At 47.0% G+C, this 24,415-nt stretch overlaps 1 protein-coding gene across 5 annotated transcripts in view; it reads left to right on the top strand.

The window, feature by feature from the left end:
* LOC148019216 (putative serine/threonine-protein kinase PBL22) overlaps window positions 1–24,415 on the top strand; it is a 236,778-nt gene that overhangs the window by 151,020 nt on the left and 61,343 nt on the right. For all 5 annotated transcript variants that reach the window (XR_015687550.1, XM_087660769.1, XM_087660766.1 and 2 more), the window contains 2 exons: window positions 6,281–6,438; window positions 22,174–22,253. Coding sequence is in view for 4 of the 5 variants with exons in the window: in XM_087660769.1 (XP_087516895.1) it covers window positions 6,281–6,438; window positions 22,174–22,253 (238 nt within the window). In the remaining variant the exon portion in view is untranslated. The remainder of the gene's footprint in view (window positions 1–6,280; window positions 6,439–22,173; window positions 22,254–24,415) is intronic.

Genomic DNA, 24,415 nt, shown 5'->3' with positions numbered 1-24,415 from the left:
GTCCCTTTTCTCCGCATCTGTAACACTCCACTTCTGATCTCTGACCACCGCCAGACTGTCTTCCTATGTAACTTTGAGAGGGAAATCTTCTAGGTCCGAAATTAGGACCAAACTCTCTAGGCTTGGGTCCAATATCCTGTGTTGTCATTTTGGATTCCAACAAGTTGAATCTTGCGTCTTCTTTCTTCCTTCTCCTATCATGCATCTCCTTCAGAGAGCAAATGTCCTCTGTATGGTTCTTCCGCAAATAGTAGGAATAGAAGGTCCCAGGAATAGTTGGTTTTCGTGTACATTCAGTGGCTAAATGGCCTGCTTGATGACACTTACGACACCAAGTATTTGACCGTATCACATCTCTTCCTGCTCCTGCAACATTGGATAGGCTAGCGGTATTCACTTTCAACGTCTGTAGTTGTTCTGTAATCACATCCATCAACTCCTTTTTGATGTTTGCAACTGAGTTGGATAAGTAGTCCTTCAAGCTTTCTCCTCCTAAGGCACTGGCAGGAGGGTTTTGAGGAGTCTCTGTAATCACTGCATAAACGGGTTGGGTTGGTATAGAGGGGTCTCTGTTCTGGTTCTGATTCAGAGCTCCTGTTTGAACTGTTAGCTGTTGGCTCCAGTTGGTAGGATTCCACTGTTGCTGCTGATTTGGCATTGAGGAAATTGGTTGGGACCCTTGTTGTTGTGGTTGAACCATCATTTGAGGCATGGATTGTGGCCACTGTGGATTTGGTGCACTGTACTGTGATACCGAGGGCATCTATTGGTAGGGATAGGGAACAGTCCCTGGAACTGCATTTGGTGGGTACATCATTCCTGGCATCAGAGGAGGTAGGACTCCTCTTCTTATATTCATCTCTAGTCTAGCTTCCACTTCATCGTACAGTCTTGCACCTTTTGTTGCAGCTTGCAGGGTGGCTGGCCTTTGCAGCTCCACAAACTTACGGACTTCTGGTTGTAATCCTCTGAGAAACACCCCCTTCTGAATGCCATCATCTAGATTATGGTTAGTCCATCTCTTCAAGATGGATTCCATTCGTGAGACATAAGCTTCCACTCTTTCTCTAGAAGATTGACTTAGGTTCATAAATTCCTCTCTCATCCGCTCTTCAAAACCTTCACGCCTGAATTTAGTGAGGAAGGCCAACTTCAGGTCGTCCCATGTGCCAAAAGTTCCTGCTGCTTGTCTCTCATACCACTGAAACGCCGCGCCCTTGAAAGTGGCGGGAAATATTGCCAACCAATGCTCAGGGGTTCTGGCATTGTTAGCCACACATGCTACCATAAATTCTGCTACATGAAGATCGGGGTCTTCATTGTACTCTCCCTTAAAAACTGGCAATGGGACTACATTCACTGGCCTGTCATCAATATTTCCAGGACGGATCTGGCTTGGAAGTGGACCTCCAGCAGGAGGAGGAAGGGCTTGATGTGCCATTGGGACTTCTGTAAAGAGTTCCGCAAGGGCGTCAAAGGCGGCTTCTGCTGCGAGCTCGCTCTCGGCTCTGATTCTTGCTTTCTCTCTTCTCACGTACCTCTGGACTCGTTCTAACGCTTGCCTTTTTATTGCGTCATTCATCAGGGGTGTGGCTCCACTATGTTGTTAGTGCTCCACAGAGGGTTAACAGAAGGCTTCAGTCTCTGGAGGACTCTCTTGCCAACATTTCTTCTACTTCTTTCTTTTCAATGTCCCTGAATTCTGCTTTCATGCCACTGCACAGAGGAAGGTATTCGGTTCTGAAGGTGTCAAAATGCATACGTCTGAGCATTGTGGTGGTGCCATCATCATAGTAATGCCAACTTCTGATGCTTTCAACAGTGTATGTTGTGAAAAACACTCTGTCTACCAACTTCCAGTGGGTTGCTAGTTGAACAAATAGAAGATTATCAGTGCACCAAGCATCCTATGTATCTTGCTGTTGAGCATCCACGAACAAATTCCAACTCTTTTCCTTCTTGTCTTTGTGAACCTCTACAGACCAAGACTCCTGAAGCTTCTTCACAATCTCCCACTTGATGTTGTCTGGAAACTTCTCAATGAATGCCAAATCTTCTATGGATGGTCATTCTCCCTGTTTCTACTCTTCAGTTTGTTCCCAAACAGTTTGCCACCAAGATGCAAGTTTCTGTTATTTCAATAGGAAGAGGAAACTGTCCACCACATAGAGCATGCATCATGATGGTGATGTGTTTCCGCCATTGTGGAATGAACTTCTTGTGGAAAGTGGCTTTGATTATGAGAAATTCCAACTCTTCAGTGGAAGAAGGAACTTTACAAACATCCATTGAATTCTTCTCTTCTTGGCAATGCCATTTCCTTCATTTTCAGCCTCTTTTGGTGCTTGTTGATGGCAAGTTTCCCCGGCTGCGCACCAAAAACATGGAGCCCCAAGAGGAACATCAAGGAAAAGGGAATTCTCTTGCAAGAAAATCTATCTTGTAACATCAACAGCTTATTTATCATGTTTCATATGATCACAATGAAGAAAAGAACATCAGGCACAACAAATCTTCATGCAGCATCATGTAGATCTCCCACGGATTTAATAGAATCAACCATATTCTTCAATATCTTCATAAAATCCATCAATAGAACAAAGAAAGCAAAGGAATACACCATCTTTGAATGGAAATACATCACATAGTATTCATATTCAATATCTTCATAGTCTTCTCTCTCAATCTCTCATATACAATCACTTTGTTTCAGTAGAATTGGCTATCTCTGACTCTCTCTCTCTCACTCCATCAATAATACATCATATCCTCTCTACAATTTCTCAAAATTACTCTCAATAATCCTTCTTAGGTCGTGGATACCCCTCCCAAGAGGTATGTCTGATATGAAGAGTCACCAGAGCCACTACAGTGTCCTTTCATAGCTCACTACTGTCACTTCACTCTAGTCTTCACTTGAGTCTTCAGCAGCTACTTCTTCCAGCTCTTTTGCACTTGTATTCACCTCTTTCCAAGGCTAGAAAACTTTCCCAAGCTACACTCTCATCCATCAGAACACATACAGAAGCATACAGAACAGTCACAGAACAGTACCAGAACAGCTACAGTACAGAACAGAACATAACAGAGACAGAAGCTCTACAGAAGACCTACAGAAGGTTACAGAAGGTCATCAAAACCACATAACTCATACTTAAACCATTCCAAACTCTCACAAACCATTCAATAAACTTTCACAAGATCTCAATCTTCATCAATCAATACTCCATTCCACCTTACAGAAGACAATTAGAACAAAACAGACCAAAACAGAGCAAAACAGAAGGTATCCAGAACCAATCAGAACCTATCAGAACATCACAGAACCACCAATAAACATCATGATCTTCCAAAACCCAATCAATATCATCCAAAACACTCTCAAACCACTTCCAAATCAATCAATCATCTCATAAAATCAACCATTCAGCTCTCAAAAACAACAAAAATCAGCCAAAAAACAAGTCATTTCAATACTCAACACTCATGGGGAAACCTGTGACTGACCGAACATGCATCTATTCGGTGTGGATGCTGCAGATGAGGAAGAGAGACTGTGAGGCATGCAGGTGCGTTTTGCCGCCGGTCTGGATGGTGAGCTCTAGTCCCCCATGGTGGCCCTCGGCCGGACCATAGGGGTGATAGATGCTCCAAGTGGTACTATCAATGCATCTATCAGCCATGCTGAAAAACGCGACTCTGTACATTGGTAGAAGCGGGCTGCCTGTGCCGGGGGCCACTCGATCACGTCCCTTGGCGCTCTCCACTGTGGGGGGGACTCGAAAGATAATGCTCAAATGCGGGACGTTGGCGCCAGCCGACCAGTTAATGTCCATCATGCAACCTAGCCACTGTTGTGCGAACAGTGCTAATCTTTCATCTCCCATCCATTGGGAGATGTGATCCTCCACCAGACTCTTCAACTCCTCAATCTGTATAGTCATCCACTCCTCTGAGTAATATGACTGAAAAAAGAAGGCGTAGTTTGGTCCATCCGGTGGTGCTAGTAGGTGGACCTTGCCCCTCCTTGACTTACGAACCACGAAGATCCCCACCTCTAGAGGTAGTGGGAACTCTCTGCGCTCTGCAACTCATAGGTAGGACCATGGGCCACTGCGGAAAAACTGTTGTGGTAGCAAGTGTGCATGTCTCGGGAAAGTATGGCGAGTGGCAGGGGCAGATGAGGTGGTGGCTGTGTGGAGGGGGGGGGATTGCTGGTATGCAGAGGAGGTAGGTGTGTGTGGCTCATCACCTCCTGTGGGAGGAGGGGGGTGGGTCTGGGGGGCTCACCTGACCTGGGTGCGGATCGGGGGGGTGCTCGGTAGGGGGGGTGATGGGGGTGAAGAGGATTGAGATATGGTGGAATGGCTAGAGATGCATGGCGGGTGTGGGGGGGGGCGGGGGTGGTGGCCCTGGCAAGGGGGGGCTGTGGGCCAAGGTTAGTGGAGGGAGGGGGGGAATGGGATGTGTGGGAGGGGGGGGGGTGAGGGGCCCGTGGGAACTCAGGCGAGGCAGTTTGTGGCGCATGTGGAGAAACTGGGGGGGGAGCGGTCTTGTTGGGTGGGGCAGACAGGGGGGGCTGTGGAGTGCTCTGCCGAGAGGGTGCCGCTCGTCCGCCATCACCTTGCTGACGAGGCTGGGCCTGAGGGGTTGGCTGCGCCTCCCCTTGCCGTCTCCCTCTCTGTCGCCTCTGGACCCGTGTGAACCTGTCAGTGTCCACCTGCGGACCTGTGGGCAGAGCCGCCTTGGCTCCAAAACGTATATAAATTACTGCCTGATGCCCAAAATCGTGGCAGCGCAGGCACTGCCCTGGTTGCCCAGTCACAATGACCTGCTACCTAAAGGAATGCCCGCCTGCCTCAATCTCTAGAAACTGTGGGATATTCTTGACCTCCTTCACTGCCACCCGTACCTTTGGGACCCCTGCAACTGTCACTGCATCCGCAAAGGACGCTGGAAGGACAGTGCCGAAGAGCCTCCCAAAGTCTTCCACCAACTGGTGGTACTCAATCGCTAGGCCGGGGAAAAGAAGGGTGACCGGGTGCCGAAGAAACGTGTTGTGGAGTGCGAACGCCTCCACAGTAAAGCCACTGTACCAAGGGACCATGTATATGACTCCCTTCGTGGATGCATATGGTGAATTGGCGAGTAGCTCGCGAGCTGCGTTTGCCGAACTGAGGCGGACCATGAAGATCCCTTGGCCCAATAGGACCGCCTCCATGATCTACGCTGTGCCGATGCGCAGCGTGGAGTGGAGCCAGTCCCGAAGCTGGGCCCTGGCTAGGGAATGTCCTACTACCTCACCATAAATTGTTGTTTCCATTAGCTCCATCTCCTTAGCTCGGACGGCTAAGAGCTGCTCCTCAAAGAGGACTATGCGCAAGGTGTTCGACTGGGGGGTACTTGGTGAGTGCGCCGGCGTCTGACCATAGGTTTCCATTGCGCGTCCCTTCTGGGAGAACCTACCTATCGCGTTGCTGTGCTGCTGGATGGGGAGTTGCTGCAGGGGGATGGAGCAACTGGAGGAGGAAGGGGGGGGGGGTGTCGATGGCGAAGGGGGCGGGGGGGGGGGGCGGGGTTTTCTGTTTTCAATGGCGGTGGTGTTGCAGCCTGATAGCGGGCCAGGCCTCCCGGCAAGGCAGCACTCGGGGGGTGGGGAGTTGGGAGGGGGGAACAAAGATAGGCGCGGGGGGGAGAGAGATGGGCGCTGGTGGCTGTTGATGGCGAGGAGGGGGGGGAGTCGATGGCGCTGGTGGCTGGTGACGATGGCGCTGGCGAGGGAGGGAGTCGATGGCACTGGCGCTGTGGCTGGTGGCAAGGGAGGGAGTCGATGGCGAGGGAGGGAGTCAAAGGCGTTGGCGCATGACAAAGTGCCAGGATAGGGGCGCAACGAACGGGCGGGGGCACAGCGACGTAATGGGCAGGAGAGCGTCAAATGCCTTCAGTCTAATTCAAATCCTATTGTGATATAGTATCTACTATTGGCTGTGAAAGTTATGGGGGCTGCACTGGAGTCCCCTCAGAGATGGACTGGCTACTTCCTCATGAACCAAGTTTTCTCCTTCATGCTGCTGTGTGAGTTCACGTGTTTCTGAGTTTTCCTGCACTTTGCTAGTCTTTTGCCATTTCTTGCATGGAAGGGAGAATAGAGGACGATGCTTCTAACATTATCCTTTCTTCCAGATGTTTTGAATAATTTTTTGTTGATGGTTATGTGAAATAAACTATATTAAATTGATTCAAGAAAACCTCCATTGACCTTTTATATGTTATGGTGTAGGTGGCTCCAAATCAAGCCTGACTTGGAAACAAAGATATAAGGTAGCTCTTGGTGCTGCTAAGGGTCTGAAGTTTCTACATTTTTCTTTGCCACAACAAATTATCCATCGTGATGTTAAAAGTTCAAACATTCTTCTTGATGAAGAATTTGAGGCTCAGGTTTCTCCTACTACATACTTTTTGTATATTCAATTGTGCACTCAAAAACCTTGTAGAACCTGATAATTTTTTGAGCTCCATATCTTCTCATGCATGTCTGAAGTTTTTTTTTTTGTTGTAAGATATGCATGACATTATCCTATTAAGATGTAACAGTTGTAAGTATCTCTGGAGAAAATCGAGCATACAACCTAGATCGGGGCTAAAAACTTGTCATGAAAGACAGCGACCAAGGAGTGACGACTGAAAATGATTCTTTTTCTATTTGTGGAGACATGATAATTTAGACGGTTAATAATGTCAGCTGTTCTCTTGACCTGGTTCACACTGCATTCCTTCCTCTTTTCTTGGTTGCTCACCTCAGCTGCTCATCCTCCCTGTGTGTTGGAGACTCTGCTTATGTGTGCTCAGTCCCCACGACCCTCCTTTCTTTGTTCTGTTTCTCTCTGTCTCCTTCCTTGGACTTACTCCCAACTGTCCTGTGTACCCTAACAAAGTCCATTGGCATGCTTCTTCTTACCCTCCTCTACAGCTTTCTTTTCATCCTTGTTTGCTCCCTAATGGCCCACTTTGTCACATTTTCTAATTTCTCTACTTAATGTTCTCTATTCTCAAGGGTCTGTACTTACTTACTTGATTCTTCATGAGGACATGATAGCAGCATATGTGATTGATGCTTCAATAGGACATGATGACAGCCTATGTGACACCCATGAATTTATGTGTGACTATAAGTCTCCAGGGTCAAGCAGCCATTTATGTGTGACTATAAGTCTCCAGGGTCGAGCAGCCATTTTGACTTTTGAACACACCATCTTTTCCAAGGCTTCCAGCAGAATATTTTTGATTTCTGAATATACTGCCTTGGAAATTCTGAATATACCATCTTTTCCAAGGCTTGCAGCAGAATATTTTTGATTTCTGAATATACCATCTTTTCCAAGGCTTCAAGCAGAATACTTTTGATTTCTGAACACACCATCTGTCGAGAATATGGGCTTGTATTTTGCTCAAGTGATCCAATCTCGAATGGAACCATAGCTAGAGTGGTGACTATCTCCATTGAGGATGTGCCTAAATTCCTGAAACTACCTGGCTGGTATGATTTTCCTAAAAGGATTGTGATAAGTGGGCTTATGTGCCAAACTGTGTATGCAAGCAGATAAGCATGTGCTGCAGCCTTGCTGGAGTTATCCACTGACAAGCAAGAATCCACTTTCCAGCATCACAGCATTGATGAATAGTAGGTTCAAACAAGGCTGCAAAACATAGCCACAGTTCTTAGCACCTTCCTTTTCACAACTTACATCAGCACATTGATGGTTGGAGTTTAATACCTCAGGATCAAGCTGAACAGCATTTATTTATGCAAGCACTCTAGACTTCATTCTGCCTATGAGGTGCCTTCTATAGGGAAGTGCTCTTCAGAGCTTTCCTCTTAGTAGATGGCCATTGATAATTTTTGTTTTTCTACCAGCATGAATGCTAGTATTTGTATATTTTTCCTTTTCTTTTTCCATAGAGAAGCTAGTAATCCCGCCTCCATCATGTTGAGACAATAGGTGGGCACAAGCGCTGTAGCATTGGCCAATTGATTGCATTTGTTAGGAGGTTAGTAGGAAATATGCAAGACGAATGGTACCTAACTCAACTTGCTCTCCACATAAGTGATAGTGCACCCCAACTTGTCATGTCTTGGGGGAGAGAGGATAGGGTTGCCAGCAACTGTGCGATGGCACTCTGGCTATTGATGTGAATCATCATGGGGAATTACAGTTTGTTTAAGGGTCAAATCCAGTGGGGTTACCATTGGAGTGGCACCATCAAGAATCTATTGAGACTGAAGGGCATGATTTTTTTGCAACACAATAATGCAAGTGTTAGAGGCCTGTGTGAGCTGACGCCTAATGAGATGGAGGTCACCAAATGAAGGGAAAGCCACTTGGAGGGTAAACACAGCCTATGAAGTCTTGTCAACCCAAAAACGCAGGTATGTGCGGTTGTAGAAATTGATGCCAGGTGTGGATGTGATGCCAAGTAGGAAGATGTTGATGCCTAGATGGGGAAGGTGACACAAGATGTGGAGGGGTGTGAGCAGCATGCAAGAGATTGGAGAGAGGAGAGAAGTGTGTTGACGATGGAAGAAGAGTCACGAAGAGTGGGTGGTGGTGTGTAAGTGGAGAGGTGGCCTATTTATAGGCCTCGCTTGTCTAGGGTGGCGTACGATTGAGTGGGTGCTCACTGATAAAGTGCCTAGAATGAGGGTGCAGCCCTTTTTGGGGCTGTCACTCTGCGAAACCCTAACTACAGTGGATACACGGAAGAAGTGGTTTCTCAACACAAGGCAGCCTCCAAAGGTGTTTGGTAGCAGCAAACACAGTTGTGGGTAGTTGGATTAGTTTGATAGTAGACAGGAAGAGGAGAGAAAATTTGCAAACACAGCTACAAAAAGAGTTTGACATAGTGAAGATGACAAAAATAGGAGTGAAAATGCAGCCGCTAGGTGGTTAGATAGTGTGAGGTGGTAGCTCAACAGTTAAAACGAAGCCTGGGAAAGAGTCCACAACAGCAGATGATAACTCTAGTGTAGTAAACACAGCCTCCAGTGTGATTCTAGGTAGTAAATGCAGCCTCAGAGTAATGATGGATAGCTGGTGACAGTTGGAAGAGGAGAAAACAGTAAGGAGATGGCTGCAAACAGGTGCTAGATGATGGTAGATAGTGTGGGCCAACTTTGACTAAGATGTTCTCTGCCAATGGGGTGTACTCAGTCAAGTTCTAGGGCTTGTAATCTGCAAAAATGAGATTGACTGAATGGGAGGTGACTTGTCTATCTATAGAAAGTTTGGGGCCTCCCAAATTAGGGTTTTCATATGGGACATTGAAACCATGAATGGGGTGTGGTCAATAAAGCTCTAGCACCTGTAATTGCAAAAATGAGATTGATTAAATGGGAGGTGGCTTGTCTATTTATAGACATTTTGGGGCCTCCCAAATTAGGGTTTGCATGTGGGACATTGGAGCTTGAGCTTCTTTCATTGAGATAGTGGGACTCATTGAGTTATGTATATGCTCTCTTGATGCTTCTTGGATGTAGTTACTTGCATAGTGGGCTGATTTGATTCATGCTTTGAACTGGGCACTTGTTTTTGTTAGCATGATGCCAGTGATATATAGACATTGCTTGACTATGTATTGAGATTTGTTACCCTTGTTCAGTCAGTTGTGCATTTGGCAGTTCTCTTTTATTCCTCCTGAGACCTACTACAAGGTGCAAAAGTTGCAGATTAAGCCATTGACACATGAGGGTGTAAAGCCCGAATACTTTGATGTAGAGGATTGGGCTGAATTTGAAGACTTATGTAAGTTTACAATCATTTTGTTACTCTAATTAGGTATTCTACAATGTTGTCTCCAAAGGGAAGAGTGCATGGCAATTATGGAAGAAGATCCGTGATGTCTATGATAAGCAAAGCCCTACCTCTCAGATGTATTGGCTTAAGCAACTCATGAATCTTTGCATGAAGGTGGGGACTTTCATTTTGTCTTTGCAAAGTATCGACTTTAAGGTGAATCTTCCATCATTATTCTTGCTGGTTACATTGACTGAATCATGGGATACATTCTGTATTGCTATTTGTACAAATATACTTGTTGATGGGCTGAAATCACAAGATGTAGAGGGTGCATTATTGAATGAAGAAGTTTATAGAAAGAATGCTGATGCTTCCCGTAGCTCTCATTCTTTGATAGTCAGAGGTAGTAAGGATACTAACTAGGAGTGGTAATGAACAATATGGGAGAGACTATCAGAATTCTTGTTCTTAGTCACATGGATAATCTCGCATTAAGTCTCGTGGCCGTAAGTCTGCATTGACTTGTCATTACTATGGGAAGCCAGGTCATATTTGGCGAGAGTGCCATAAAATGTGTGATGACAAGCGCAGGGAAAAGAGAAAGGGCAAAGTGCAAGAAAAGAATGATGATCTTGACATTGTTCCTAGGAAGTCTAGTGTCAAGATTGAAGAGATTAAGGTAGTGCTAACTGATTCTGATAATGATTACAATGTTTCATAGTTAACTGATGCCTCATTGGCGTATGCTTAGTATTGCTTGATTGATTTAGGGGATTCATTTCATATTAATCCTCATCGTGAGTGGTTTCACTCCTCGTAGCATAATAGGATCTATCAGATTGGGTAATGATTTAGCACTGGATATTGTTGGTATTGGAGACATATGGTTGCAGTTTACTTGAGGTAGTCTCTTCACTTTGCATGATGTATGCTATGTTCTAACTTTGACTGAAAGCCTACTCTCTACTGGACATTTGGATGATGCAAGTTACTTTGTGTTGAGCTAAAATATACTTTACAACTGATTAGCATTTTTAAACAGCCCCAAAACACACTTAATTAATTAAAAACACAAATTTGGTGCATGGTTTGAGAGATTTTCAGTGGTTCCACAAAATCCTAATTTTTTGGGCCACCCTTCAACATCTATAAATAGATAGGCTACCCACCATTCAGCCTCATCCTTTTGTGCAAGTTTCTCACTTTGCCATGCAGATTTCAGCTACCATCCACCTACCATCTTTGTCCAGCCCCATCGCCGATTGTAGCCCATCACTATCTAGTCCTAGGCGGTCTATTTTCAGCCATCACCCTGCTACTTGGAGGTCTCCATCTATTGTCTTATCATAGCACATGATTAGCCTGCGTTTTCAGCATTTGGTGCTAGGGGATCGGCTGCTACTATCTCTCCCACCGGACAACTGCTACAATACGTGCATTTTTGTTGTCCAATAGGCTGTCTACATCAATAAGCACCTCTCTTGTTGTCGCGTGACAGTTCTCTGCCTCAGCACTCTCTCGTCTCCAACTGGTGGTTATTGCACTTCGGATTCCTCTGCAGTAGTGGATGTCACTCTCTAACATTGTATTACTCTACCCTTGGGAATTTTATATACTCTTACATTCATTTACAATATTCATTTACTTTAGAGTTTCTTCTCTCTGTGTTTGTCTCTATGTTGGAGTTTCGAGTTTTGTGTTTTGTGTTTTGCATTTAGGGTTTAAGTTTTACTTGTCTGTGTTTGAGTCTTTGTGTTTCAGTCTAGTCATACATGTTGTGTTTCCTTAGTGCACACCCTAGCATATCTTTGCATGGTGTCAAAGCCGGTGCTCTTCTAAAGAGTATCCTGCAGTGATTGTGGAGGCTGGTCTTTGTGCAAGACTCACACTCGACTCCATTGTGGCTCGTAATGTCTCAGGCACGTTCATCTAGGGATCCTATGATGCCCTATTAGGGTTCTCCATCATTGGAGGCTTTGAGAAGACATTATGGTCTCGAGGAGGAGATAGACACACCTTCACCTTTATCATCTTCTTCTTCACGTTTTGGTTATCTTACAGATGAAGAGTTTGAGGACTACTTGTGCATTATGTATAGTTTGGTTTACACTTATCCAACAAATGCTACTATTTCGTTTGGACCGATTGGTGAGACTGGCTATCTCCCCAGTCTTGGAGGGACCACGACATTCGATGTATATGGTGATCCATCTCCTTCATCACAGCTAGGCCTTGTGTCAAGTTCATATAACCCTTTTGAGTTGTATGAACCAAAACCCTCTTCTGTTTTTCCTTTTGGAATGCAGGATTTGAATGATTTTCAATATATTAACTTTAATAGAGGAGGCTCTCGAAGAAGATGCTCTTCATCAGGTATATCTCTATCATCTGCTTCATTTGAGCTAGTAAACCACATTTCTCAACTTCCCATTCCACCACTATCTCCTTCATATTTAGATCTACTCACATCTTCATTCCAAAATCTTAGATTACATTCTACTTCCGCTCCAAGCACACTAGGGTTCGGATCTTTCATTTTCGCTCCTAGCACTTTCTCTTTCTCCATTTCACCATCTAGTTATCCTACATTCACTCCACCTCTTGATGCATCGTTAGGGGGAACACCACCCTTCTTAACACTGTACCTTCCACATACCCCCGCTTTACCACATACTTCCACTTTGGGACGATTGTGATAGGTATCCCAGTCGCTACCCCCATGTTGAGCTAAAAAATGCATCAGCTTCACTCAAATAGCCCAAAAACATTCTTAATTAAGAAAGAAACCTTGTTTATTTAAAAGAAATGCGTTCCTAGAGAGTGTCTATATCCCATAAGCACAAACCCACTTGGGAGGCCCAAACTTTCTATAAATAGGTATGTTACTCTACATTCAATCTTATTCTCATTTTGGTAGGTTTCTTGTGTTTTTCAGCTTGCTGCCCACACCCCATTCGTGGAGGATATCGCAGTCCAAGCTGTCCATTGTAGTCTTCACTTATTTGGCACTTATTTCCAGCCCTCCCTTATCATTTTGTTGTTGTTTCAAGCTAGGTGACTGCTGTTTTTAAAAAAAGTAAAATGTGGTTGATTATATTACTATTTTTTTTTTATTACAACGTAGTGCTCATGCTCAACAGACTAGCTGGAGTTGATGAAAGTCAGAAGTACATGTATATAAGCCTCTCAAGGTGGTCTGGGGGGGATGGGGGCAAGAAGCCATGGAAGGGGGTGTATCGCCATCTGGGGCTGCCTGCCTGCATCACGAAAAATAGGTCCTGGCTGCCCCAAGTACGCATGAAATGACATCTGAGCTCTTGACGAGCCCTAGACTTGCCCTGCACCTGATCCCATTAGTCGTGGAGGGAGTGGATGATGGAGGTCCAGAGCTCGGCTAAGGTCGCCTATATTGAAAGTCTCTCTTCGCCGAAAGCCTCCTGACACCGCACCTTCCACATATGCCGACCAGTAAGACTCCCTATGATCTCCCATACCTCAGAGCGGTCTGCTGTGGACTCTAGAACCTGGTGGATGGGTAGAGCCTCTAAACCGATCACTGCGCATGACCCTGCCTTGATAATGAATATTTTCTCTTGCATCCCGGCCTCATATAGAAGGTAACGGCCCTGGTTGACCGCCTGCCAGCAAAAAGCTTCCCATGAGATACATCCAAGACTGGGTTCTATACGGCGAAGGATGCGGCATGCTCCTCTCCACACGAGCTGCACTGCCTCACATGCCCAAAGGCAGTGCTTTGGGGTTTCCAGAGGCTACTGTGTGTAGCGCTTACAACCTCTCTCTTGCATCTGGACAAAGCCAGTTTCCCACCGCCAAGCCTCCATATGCCACCAGCCAAAGAAAATACGATACCTTGCTCGGCCTCCAGCTATCCCATAGGTGGCGCCAGAAGGTCCGCCGGAAAGGCTCCCTGATGCTATGCTCCGCTTACTGCATGCTACGTAACGGCGCCCAATCCATATCCTCCTACATTAGTACGTGTTTGCCAATCCTGGCGGTGTACTCCAAGAACCTCAGTGGCTTCTTGGCGACCGTAGTGGCCGGCCATAACCACTCTCTTGGATCCCACTCTAGCTCATCAAGTGGCCTGCCCTCCCAGATCCAAAGGCGCCACTCCCTGAGCTCCTGCCAAAAGACAAAAGGGCCCAACCGCCATGTCTTCCCTTGAAGGCCAATCACCCGGATCCTCTTCCATGAAAGGACAGCTATCTCCTCATCTTGTTGCCCTTTGTCAAGAGCTAGACGTCCCCCCTCGTGTATGGTGAAGAAGGTCCTAGGTGGAGCGTCGCCCACTCTACTTGCCACTTGTAGGGGGATGCCTGCTGGTGAGAACCTAGTGGCCCATACCCTCCTAGGCTCTATCGGCTCTTGTATCAGGGGAGCAAGCCACTCTTGAGGTATTGTTGTGTCTATCTCCCTTCTGCTCAACTCCACTTCTCTCTAGTAGCTTAATACTCGTTACAGTACCTCCTCGTCCATCATCCTATACACCTCCCGCCATGTCTTGATGGTACATGCGAGGCCAGCTTCCCAACCAGCCCACTGGATGTGGGGGCGCTTGCCAATCTACGCCTCTTTCCGATCCCTGACCTGGGGGTTCCAGATCACTGACCGATGGTGTATCTCCTCTTGGCAGCTTGGGGGGCTCTCGATTAGGGCCTTACGGAGGCCCTGCAACACGCGGAGCAAGCTGCGTAGGAAAGATGATGTGGGGGGGGTGTGATTTGAGCTGACGTGAAGATCCATCTCACGGACAGCCCCCACCCACCGCCAAGCCTTGGTCTACAATCCTGAAGACCCTCTTGCAATAAGACCTTCCAAGTCTACCCTCCCGGTGTGAGGCCGTGGACAACTAGCTTGCCCAGAAGGGCTATACTCTGATACTTTGGAAGTCTGATACTCACTGCAGCACCTCCTCATCCACCATCCTGTACACCTCCCGCCATGTCCTGATGGTACGAACTGGGCCAGCCTGCCAACCAGCCCACTGGATGTGGGGGTGCTCGCTAATTTGCACTCCTTTTCGATCCCTGGCCTGGGGGTTCAAGATCACTGGCGGCTGACGCTCTATCTCCTCTTGGCAGCTTAGGGGGACTCTGGATTAGGGCCTTACAGCGGCCTTGCTACATGCGGAGCAAGCTGCGTAGGAAAGGTAATCTGGGAGGGTGATTTGAGCTGACGTGAAGATCCATCTTAGGGACGGCTTCCATCCACCACCAAGCCTCGTTCTACAATTCTGAAGACCCTCCTGCAATAGGAACTTCCAGGTCTGCCCTCCCAATGTGAGGCCGTGGACAACTAGCTTGCCCAGAAGGGCTATACTCTAATACTCTGGGTCTACGATCCCAAGTGCTCCCTCTAACTGATGCCGTATGATGGTCGCCCACGCCACCTTGGCCCTGGAATCCTTGGAGCCATCTGTCTCGGACCAAAGGAAGTTCCGCACTGGACGGCGAACTTACACTACACAAGATGAGAAGAAGCACCAACACGAGGCAATGTACCAGGCCATCGCTAGGAGGACTTGGTTAACCACCAGGGCTCGGACGGCTTGTGAGAGGCAAGCCGTGCTCCAGTAGGTCAGCTTCCTCCGAATAGAATTGAGGATTGGAAGGAACTACTGGGCAGAAGTGATGTCAAGTCCCACCTAGAACCTTAGTTACCCATCTAAATCCCAGGTGGACGCCCTACTCTGTGCTAGAGTCCGGGTCTATAAAGAAATCAACCGACTTTCGCCAGTTGATTTTCGCTCCCGCTGCAGAACAAAACATCTCAAGAGCCAACCTTACTCTCTCCAGCATCAACTCATCATTCTCTATGTAGAGTGTTGTATCATTTGTATACTTTGAGTCTAACAACTCAGTCTCCTCTCTCAATGGAAGTCGGAGGTCGCGTAATCCACTCACACGTGACCTAAAGAAGTGAGGTATCACCTCTGCAAAGAGTAGGAACAGGTACGGGGCCAGGGGGCAGCCCTGTTGGACTAATCTCTCCAGCCGAAACTCCTTTCCTCGCCTACTACCTTCTATGAGGACCCTACTGGTGGCCGATCTGTAAAGTGCAGAGACCCCGTGAATCCAAGCTTGGGGGAAACCCAACCTCACCATGGTGCCCTCTAGGAAATCCCAGTCCACCTTGTCATAAGCTTTCTCGAAATCCAATAGTACGGCGAGTCTCTGCCCAGTGTACTGAGCCCACTCTGTCGTCTCAAAGAAGGTGAATACATTGTCTAGGATGCTCCTATCTTGGACAAAGCCAATCTGTGTGTTGTGGATGATGTTTGGAAGCATGGGACGTAGTCGCCTAATAATCATCTTTGCCAGTCCCTTATAGGCCACTGACAATAAGATGATCGATCTCCACTGAGAAAGCTCCAACTGGTCTTCCCCTTTGCGGAGAGGACTAATAAGGCTTGCCGAAACGCTCCCTAGCATCTGCCCTGAAGTGAAAATCTCCTGGAAGGCCATCAATAGGGGGTCCTTCACCACTTCCCAGTAGGTAGTGAAGAAGGCCTTAGAGAGGCCATTCTCTGTCGGGCATTTCAGCCCGCCTTGTGTATGGAAAGGCTCCTCCAGTTCCTTCTCTGTGAAAGGGGCTAGGAGGGAGCGTCCCATCTCCTCTGTGACGAGGGATGGGATGTGATCCTAGACATACTACCTACATCACTGTTCTCTAGCTGAGACTGTCTCCTGCTGGAAAAGGTGTTTGTAGTAGTCGGTGGCAATCTCCATTACCTCGTTTGGGCTAGAATAAGTCCTCCGATACTGATCTCGAAGGCTGTGTATCTGCTCTCTTGAGCTGCAAGGCTGGTGCACCTGGAAAAACTCCTTACATATCGTGTCTCCCTTCTGCCCCTAGAAAGATACTCATGTGCGGAAAGAGAACTCTGAGCACTTGTCCTCTAGGCCAGCAATGGCTGCTCCTGCACGCACCTCTTGTGTGTGGAGGGTGGATCCCATGGTGTCTCCTGTAATAATCTTTGTGTGGCTACAAGGTCCTGCCGGAGTGCTCTGTCCTCCTCCCAGCTTTGCTGCCTGGCCTGTATGGCTGTCTCTTGGTAGATTCTGCTCAATTCAGCTAGGACCTCTGCAACCTCCTCTGTGATCCAGTCCCTCCTACCCCACTCTCTGGTCCCAATTTGCTCTATCTGTCTCGTCACCTCCTCCCTCCTCTAGATCAAGTTAGGGATCCGACAGGATCGTGTGTCTAGGGCAGATGCTGGGGGTTCTAGTGTCAGGAGGACCAGGCAAGGATTGGTGGACGACGTGGTGCTCGCCAACTGCCCAATCTGGCCTCCCCACTCTCCCACATAAAACCTGTCCATCTGCTTCACCAGGACTCCACCTAGCCACCTGTATCCCTAAGAGAAGTCCAGCGATCTCTCCCTGCTGTGGAAGGCAGGGTCTCTCCAGGCATTGTGTGCTCCTACTGCCAGTAGAAAGACCTCCCATACCTCCTTCTCCTCCTCGGCCATGCCTTGGTAGTTTCTGCCTATGCCTTGTTGGTCCTCCAAAACCTCCAGGTTGTTGAAGTTTCCTCCAACGATCCATGAGTCCACCTCTAGGAGTCCTTTTGCGATCTCCACCCAGAACTTGCTGCATGTCCTAACCTTCGTAGGGGAATAGACATTGAGGGCTCCAAGGCACGAGTCTCCAATATCCAATCTGATCCATAGAACCCTCCCTGCCACTATCGTCGCGTGGTCTCGTACACAGGCGGTGAGACTTGGGTCAATATAGAGGTGCATACGCCTCCACTCCTGCCGTGGGCACCTATGGCATGCTCCCAGTACGTGTGCGAGCTGCCGGGGAGTACCTTCCCTACCCGCTAGGCCTAGGTGGGAGTGAGCTTGTGCTCCTATAGAAATAAGATGTTGAGCCGTCCGGCAAGGATAGGCTGTAGCTCTTGCCGAACAATCAACTTCCTGGAACCACGTGCCCCATTGTATTGGAGACTATTGACATTCTAGGATGCAAGGTGTAAGCTCATGGGGAAACTTGCGATTGACCGAACAGGCATCTGTTCGATGTGGAGGCTGCTAATAGAGAGGAAAAACTATGGGGCACGCAAGTATGCTTTGCCGTAGGTCTGGACGGAAAACTTCACTCTCCCATGGTGATCCTCAGCCAGACCATAGGGGTGATAGATGCTCCAGGTGGTACTATGAATGCATCTATTAGCCATGCTGAGAGTCGTGACTCTGTAGACTGGTAGAAACGGGCCACCTGTGCTAGGGGCCACTTAGTCACATCCTTCGGAGCTCTCCACTGTGGAGGGGCTCGGAAGATAATGCTCAAGTGTGGGACCTTGGCACCAGCCCACCAGCTAATGTCCATCATGCAACTAGGTCACTGCTGTGCAAACAGTACTAGTCCTTCTTCTCCCATCCATTGGGAGATGTGGTCCGCCACCTGACTCTTCAACTCCTCCTCTATTTGTGTCATCGTTCAATCCTCGGAGTGAGAGGACTGAAGAGAAAAAGCATAGTTTGGTCCATCCGATGGTGCTAGTAGATGGACCTTGCCCTTCCTTGACTTGCGAACCACGAAGATCCCCACCTCTAGAGGTAGTGGGAACTCTTCGCGGTCCGCAACTCTGAAGTAGAACCATGGGGTAGTGCGGAAGAACTCCTGTGGCAATATCTGTGCCTGTCTCGGGAAAGTGTGATGGGCAGTAGGGGTAGATGAGCTGGTGGCTGTGGGAGGGGGAATACTGTTGGTGTGAGGAGGATGTAGGCGTGTGTAGCTCATCACCTCCTATGGGAGGAGGGGGGTGGGTCCAGGGGGAATCACTTGAATCGGGTGGGGATCAAGGGGGATGCTCAGTAGGGGAGGAGGTAGGGGGGAAAAGAATCGAGTGGTGGTGGGATGGTCAGACGTATGTGGCGGGTGTGGGGGTGGGCTGGTGGCCTTGGGAAGGGGGGGCTGTTGGCTTGGGTTTGTGGGGGGAGCCTGGGAGATTGGGGGGTGGGTGTGGGGGCTGTGGGATCTTAGGTGAGAAAGTCTGTGGCGCGGGTGGTGGATGTGGGGGACTGCGGTCGTGCCTGGTGGGGGGGGGGGGGGGGGGGGGGGCTGAGGAGTGCTTTGCCGAGGGGGCGTCACTTGCCCTCCTGCTCCCTACTTTCGAGGTTGCGTCCAAGGAGCTAGTTGCGGCCCTCCCTGCCGTCTCCCTCTTTGTCGCCTCTGGACTCGTGTGAAGCAGTCAGCGTCCACGTGCAGGCTTGTTGGTGGAGCCGCCTTGGCTCCGAAATGCGTACAATCTGTTGTCTGATGCCCAAAGTCGTGGTAGCGCAGGCACTGCCCCAGTTGCGCAATCACAATGACCTACTACCTAAAGGAGCGACCTCCTGCCTCAATCGCCAGGAACTTTGGTATACTCTTTGTATCTTTCACGGCCACTTGTACCTTTGGGACTCTTGCAGTTGTCACTGCATTCACGAAGGAGATAGGAAGAACAGTGCCGAAGAGCCGTCCAAAGTCCACTAACTGGCAGTACTCTACCGCCAGTCTAGGGAATAGTAAGGTGATTGGGTGTCTGAGAAATCTGTTGTGGAGCGCAAATATCTCCACTGTGAAGCTGCTATACCAAGGAAGCACTAACTCACTAGCTACATCCGCTGCAGAGGTGAGTCGAACCATGAAGATCCCTCGGCCCATGAGAACTACCTCCACGATCTACGTTGTGCCAATGCGCAGCGTGGAGTGGAGCCAATTCCGTATTTGGGCCCTCGATGGGGAGTGTTCTACAACCTGAACAAAGATTGTTGTTCCTTTCAACTCCAACTCTGTGGCACGGACGGCCAAGAGCTGTTCCTCAAAGAGGATGATGCGCAAGGTGTTTGATTGGGGGGACCACTCGCAGAATGCGCCGGCGTATGGCCAGAGGTTTCCACTGCATATCCCTGTTGGGAACCTGCCCATCACGCTACTGTGCTACTGAGGGGGAGGGAGTTGATGGCGGGGGGGGGGGATTTTTTTGTTTTCCAAATAGTAGTGTGACCGCTTGGTCGGGTCTCAAAGCGGCTAGGGGGGGGGAAGGCGAAGCGTAGGTAGACGGCCAGGCCGGGGGGGGGAGGGGGGGAAGGATTGGTGAATGGGGAGGGGAGGATCGGCGAACGGGACAGAGGAGGACTGTCGAATCGGGGGGGGGGGGAGGGTTGTCGAATGGGAGGGAGGAGGACTCGCGCAGGGCAAGGGGAGGGGAGGACTGGTGTGGCAGTAGTTCAAACAGAGACGGGGGGCAGCAACGTGATGCGATGGCAGGAGCTTGCACAAGGGTGCTCTACACAATGAGGATAATGCTCTTCCTCTATGGCGACTGCTGTTGTCCACCCATCCAGTTGCCGTATAGCTTGGTATGTCAACATACTGCTGCATTTGCAGGCCCCAGCTGCCGTCCTGCTAGTTTTCTCTCTCCTCTCACTTGTCACTACTATTTTCTCTCCTCCTTGCTGCATTTTTCAGTTTTCTCTCTCCTCCAACTGTTGCCATCATCATCTCAGCCTGCATTTGCAGATTTTGTGTCTCCTCAGTTTGCGTTTACAGCATTCTCTCTGTCTAGACTACCGTCTGTATCAGATCCAACCACACAGGCTGAGTTTATTGTTCGACACTCGGAGGCTGCCTTGCTACGATTCACGATCCATTTGGAGTACGGCACTCTCTCCAGCCCATTATCCCTAATCCTTGAGATACAGGAGTTTGAGATTCAGGAGTTTGAGATTCAGTGTTCATTCATTGCATAGTGTGTTTATTGCATGAGCATTGTATATTCAGTAGTCATATCACTTCATTTATTCTCTACGTTCATTGTCTTTGAGTCACCCTAATCCTAACTATGTTAATCTATTAGTCTGTGCTTTGTCGTACGGTGTTATTTGTATTTTTGTGTAAGGGTATTTCTTAACATGGTATCAGAGCCGAGTTCTCTGAGAGAAACGTAGGCCTTGATCTAAAAGCTCTACACAAGAGGTAGAAACAATAAAAGGGTAGATGATTTCAAACACTACTTCCGCACCACTTCTCAATAGAGCCCACCAGTAGTAGATAGAAGGTAAGTCTGAATTTTACCCTTTAGATTCAGTGCACTAATCTACTGACCATGCAGGAAGGGCGAAATCTCCACTTAGGACTATCCATCAGCAAGTAGAAATTGGCATAGAGTGCACTTCATTGCCTTCATACTTATTCTCTCCAATGCTAGGTATGTCTACCATTTCAGATTCTATTAATGACGATTTCCCTTCTCCTATTGGTATGGATGATTTTCATGATGAAGCCCGTATGCAAAACAATTTCTGGTTTATGAGTAATGAGGAAGACATATATTTCTTTATGAACTCAAGACTAGGTAAGCAGTTGAATAAGAAACTGTAAGTACTCCTTCCCCTTTTTTTCCTTCAAACAATTTTATTTTCAAAGGTCAAAATGAAGTAGGTGCATCACCATTTCAATTTAATGCATTTAATGGATAAAAGAAACCCACATTATTTCCCACACCTACACCTATCACAAATCTATTTAATCTCCCTCCCATCCCACTCTCTTATTCCGTTGCCACATCCTTTCAGCCTCCATTAAGTGCACCGCATGTTGTATCTCATGTAGGATCACATGTGCTTTCATTCACCACCCCGGGGGGTTCTTCAAACTTAGACATAGCCATTAGGACCTCATCTCTTCCTCAGTCGGGTGGTGTTGCACCTTTTCCTCACACACTTTTGGGATCATTGGGATGTGTGTATTCCCCCCAATCTCTCCCAAGTGTGGATCAGTTGGTGCCACAGTTTGCTTCCATGCATTACCTAATGGACCCTTTGGTCATTATGTAGTAGATTTGAATTTTGGGGCTGTTTAATGAGAGCTAATGTATTTTTAGCTCAACAAACATGCACTCTAAGACTCACCTTTTCCATGAATTTTTGGAGCTTCGGCACATCTCCTGCATTTTGAACTCTTTTGTACAGCCCAAAATCACTTAATCTTCCACATTGCATAGGTTAGAAGTTCTCTTTCTCACTTTCAGAGCATCATTTAGATCATCACTATTCGCAGTTTGAAGCTAAGCAAGTTCAGGCAATACAATTTTAAGAAAAAGTGCCATTCATCTTTAAGGTTCATATTGTTACTTTATTTGTGAAGCATTGTTGATCATAACGACTTCAGTTTTTCAATTAAGTAACGAATCTATGAAGAGAATGTATACAGAGAAGGTAAGGTAAGGTAAGACTTTGTGATCAGTGACTGAATATTTTATATAAAGTAAATCAACCTTAAGAGATTTCTGAAAGACATCATGGGACACAAGATTGTGGTAGTTTTACTGAAAAAAGTATTCCTAATAATAGAAAGGAACTTTGCAGATATCAGATTTTGGACTTGCCAAACTGAGCTCTATTGATGCAGCAGAGACTCATTGCAGTGGACTTGTAGGAACATTTGGGTATGCCTCTTCGCCATGCAATATTTTATGCTCGTTGTATTCCTCACTACTTCTGACTCTTAGTGTGCTAAGATTCTTTCAAGGGTGAATCTTGAACCTTTAAAAATAATGGTAAGTCTACTTTGACCTAGTATCAAAACAGCATCCTGGAGCAGAAAAGAAAAGCAACTACCAAAACAAAACACACCACAGAGAAAAGATGGGTGGGCATGCTGTAGGTTTCCTCTACTTGTTCTTCCCCTTCCTCGTCAAATTTTCACCATCATACTTTATATTTGCCCTTTTCATTATATCATCGGTAGGGTATTCCTCATTCTGACTGACCAGCCTTCCCCAACTTCTTACCAGTTCGGCTTCTTTTCTTCTCGTATCCCCTTTTTTCCTCTCCCCTCTCCATTTTCAGCCACCTCATCAGGCTGCAAAAACAGTTCTGTTGGAAGAAACTTCACTACATGCAATTCTAGTATCGGGCCTTTCTTAGAGAGGAGGATTTAAATGGCCACAGTAGATGGCACACCAATCACAGCGGAACAGCGGAGATGATAATGCTGACCTAAAGATTTCCTGAAAATATTTTGGCATAGACTTCAGGACAGCCTCATGCCAGAAAAAGTATGCCTGCTTTCTTGGTTGAGGGATTTCAAGGTTTGCCTTGGCAGGCACTTACTAGTACATGCTCATTTTTGGCTCGATTTCCCTAGGTGTGGGCATCACTTACAGACTCAAAGACTTTGCATTTGGGACTAGGATATTTGGATTCCCTTCTATCGATCCCTGAACATTCAAAGGTGTAAACAAATAAAGCAAACTTTTATTATATAACAAAAGTGAAGATCCAAACTCAATCACCAGCTTATCCAAGCTTCTCTACACTTGACCCTCTAATCATATGAGCCTTGGTTAGGGCATGTGTGGCCTACACTCTTTGTGAGGCCTAGGAGAAATTTACTGGCTCACAGCCTCTTCTAAGTTTCTCCTATCCCTTTCGTGATGAGCAATGCCAAATACACTTGTCAGGCTCATATAACCACTTGGTTCTTGCCCAAGAACACCAAGAAATAATATATACATTCACTACAGCTGAGTGATCATGCTATGAACATTCTAGCATGGGGGATGCTAATGGGTGATTTTACTTAATTTCTTCTCCCATTCAGTTGTGCATGCACAGAAAAGAAGAGTTCTTGGGATGCTTCTTACCTAAACAAACATATGTGTTTCCAAGGTTTGGACTTAAGTGACAATGTGCAAGACTGCTAGTTGAGCATGGGTCTTTGAGGGAAGATTCATTGCAGACGCAAGATTCTTGTTTGTTTTATCAAATGCGTTGGAACTTGGATTTGGCTTTGGCATGTTTGAAATGCCTTTCTGTTTACATGGACTTTTGGAATTTATGGTCATCTTGGTTGCAATAGAGGCTTGCTATCATAGTAGCTGCTCCATGTCTTGGTTGTATTAACATGAAGTTCTATCACTATTTATAGATGATGGTGCATGATGCTTTTATTGTTCAGGGCAGGCTTCAATAACTTCTAGCTTTCTGCTAGTACCATCTGGCTTTTCTAGCTGTTTTTTTAGTCGTGCAAATTCATTTTGCATGCTGGCCAGTTAGCCACTTTTTACATGTACTCATTTTTAAATCAACATTTATAGGTGGATAGGAGAGAAAGGAAAAGTGCAAATCTTTTCAACCTCAGTGAGAAGCACAGGTACAGGAGGAGGACTTGTCAGCTGTGGTAGGATTTACCTCCCCTTTCAGAGCAGTCGGTGTTATTAGTTTGAGAGGTGCAGTAGCAGATCTGGAATTAACAGCATACGTGCAGGTTGAAAAGTGCAGGAGATCGCTGCTACAAATGGAATTGATTTAGAGTTTTCTGAATAACATGAAGGATCATGATTGCCAATATGAGGATCTTCAGAGTGGGGATTTTGACAATGAAGTAGAAGATGTTGGTAGTAAGCATCAAAATTTGATGCAAGAGGGGCTGCAAATTGGGGATTTAGATACCTCTCTTGCTCTCTACTCCCCTTCACAGGAAGTACATGTGGATTTTTCTGACATGTTATCACACGCGAATGTTATATGTAGGACTATGTTGATGCTAACTTGGGAAAGGCAGTTTCTTTACTTGAAGGGGATGATGTAGAGGTAGTTTTAGGTG

This window comes from Lygodium microphyllum, chromosome 20, assembly GCF_053477565.2.
Source record: "Lygodium microphyllum isolate KBCC chromosome 20, Lygodium_microphyllum_v1.1.10, whole genome shotgun sequence".
NCBI classification, from domain to species: Eukaryota; Viridiplantae; Streptophyta; class Polypodiopsida; order Schizaeales; family Lygodiaceae; genus Lygodium; species Lygodium microphyllum.
The sequence above is the reverse complement of the archived record's forward strand: the minus strand, read 5'-3'. Positions and strand labels throughout refer to the sequence as shown.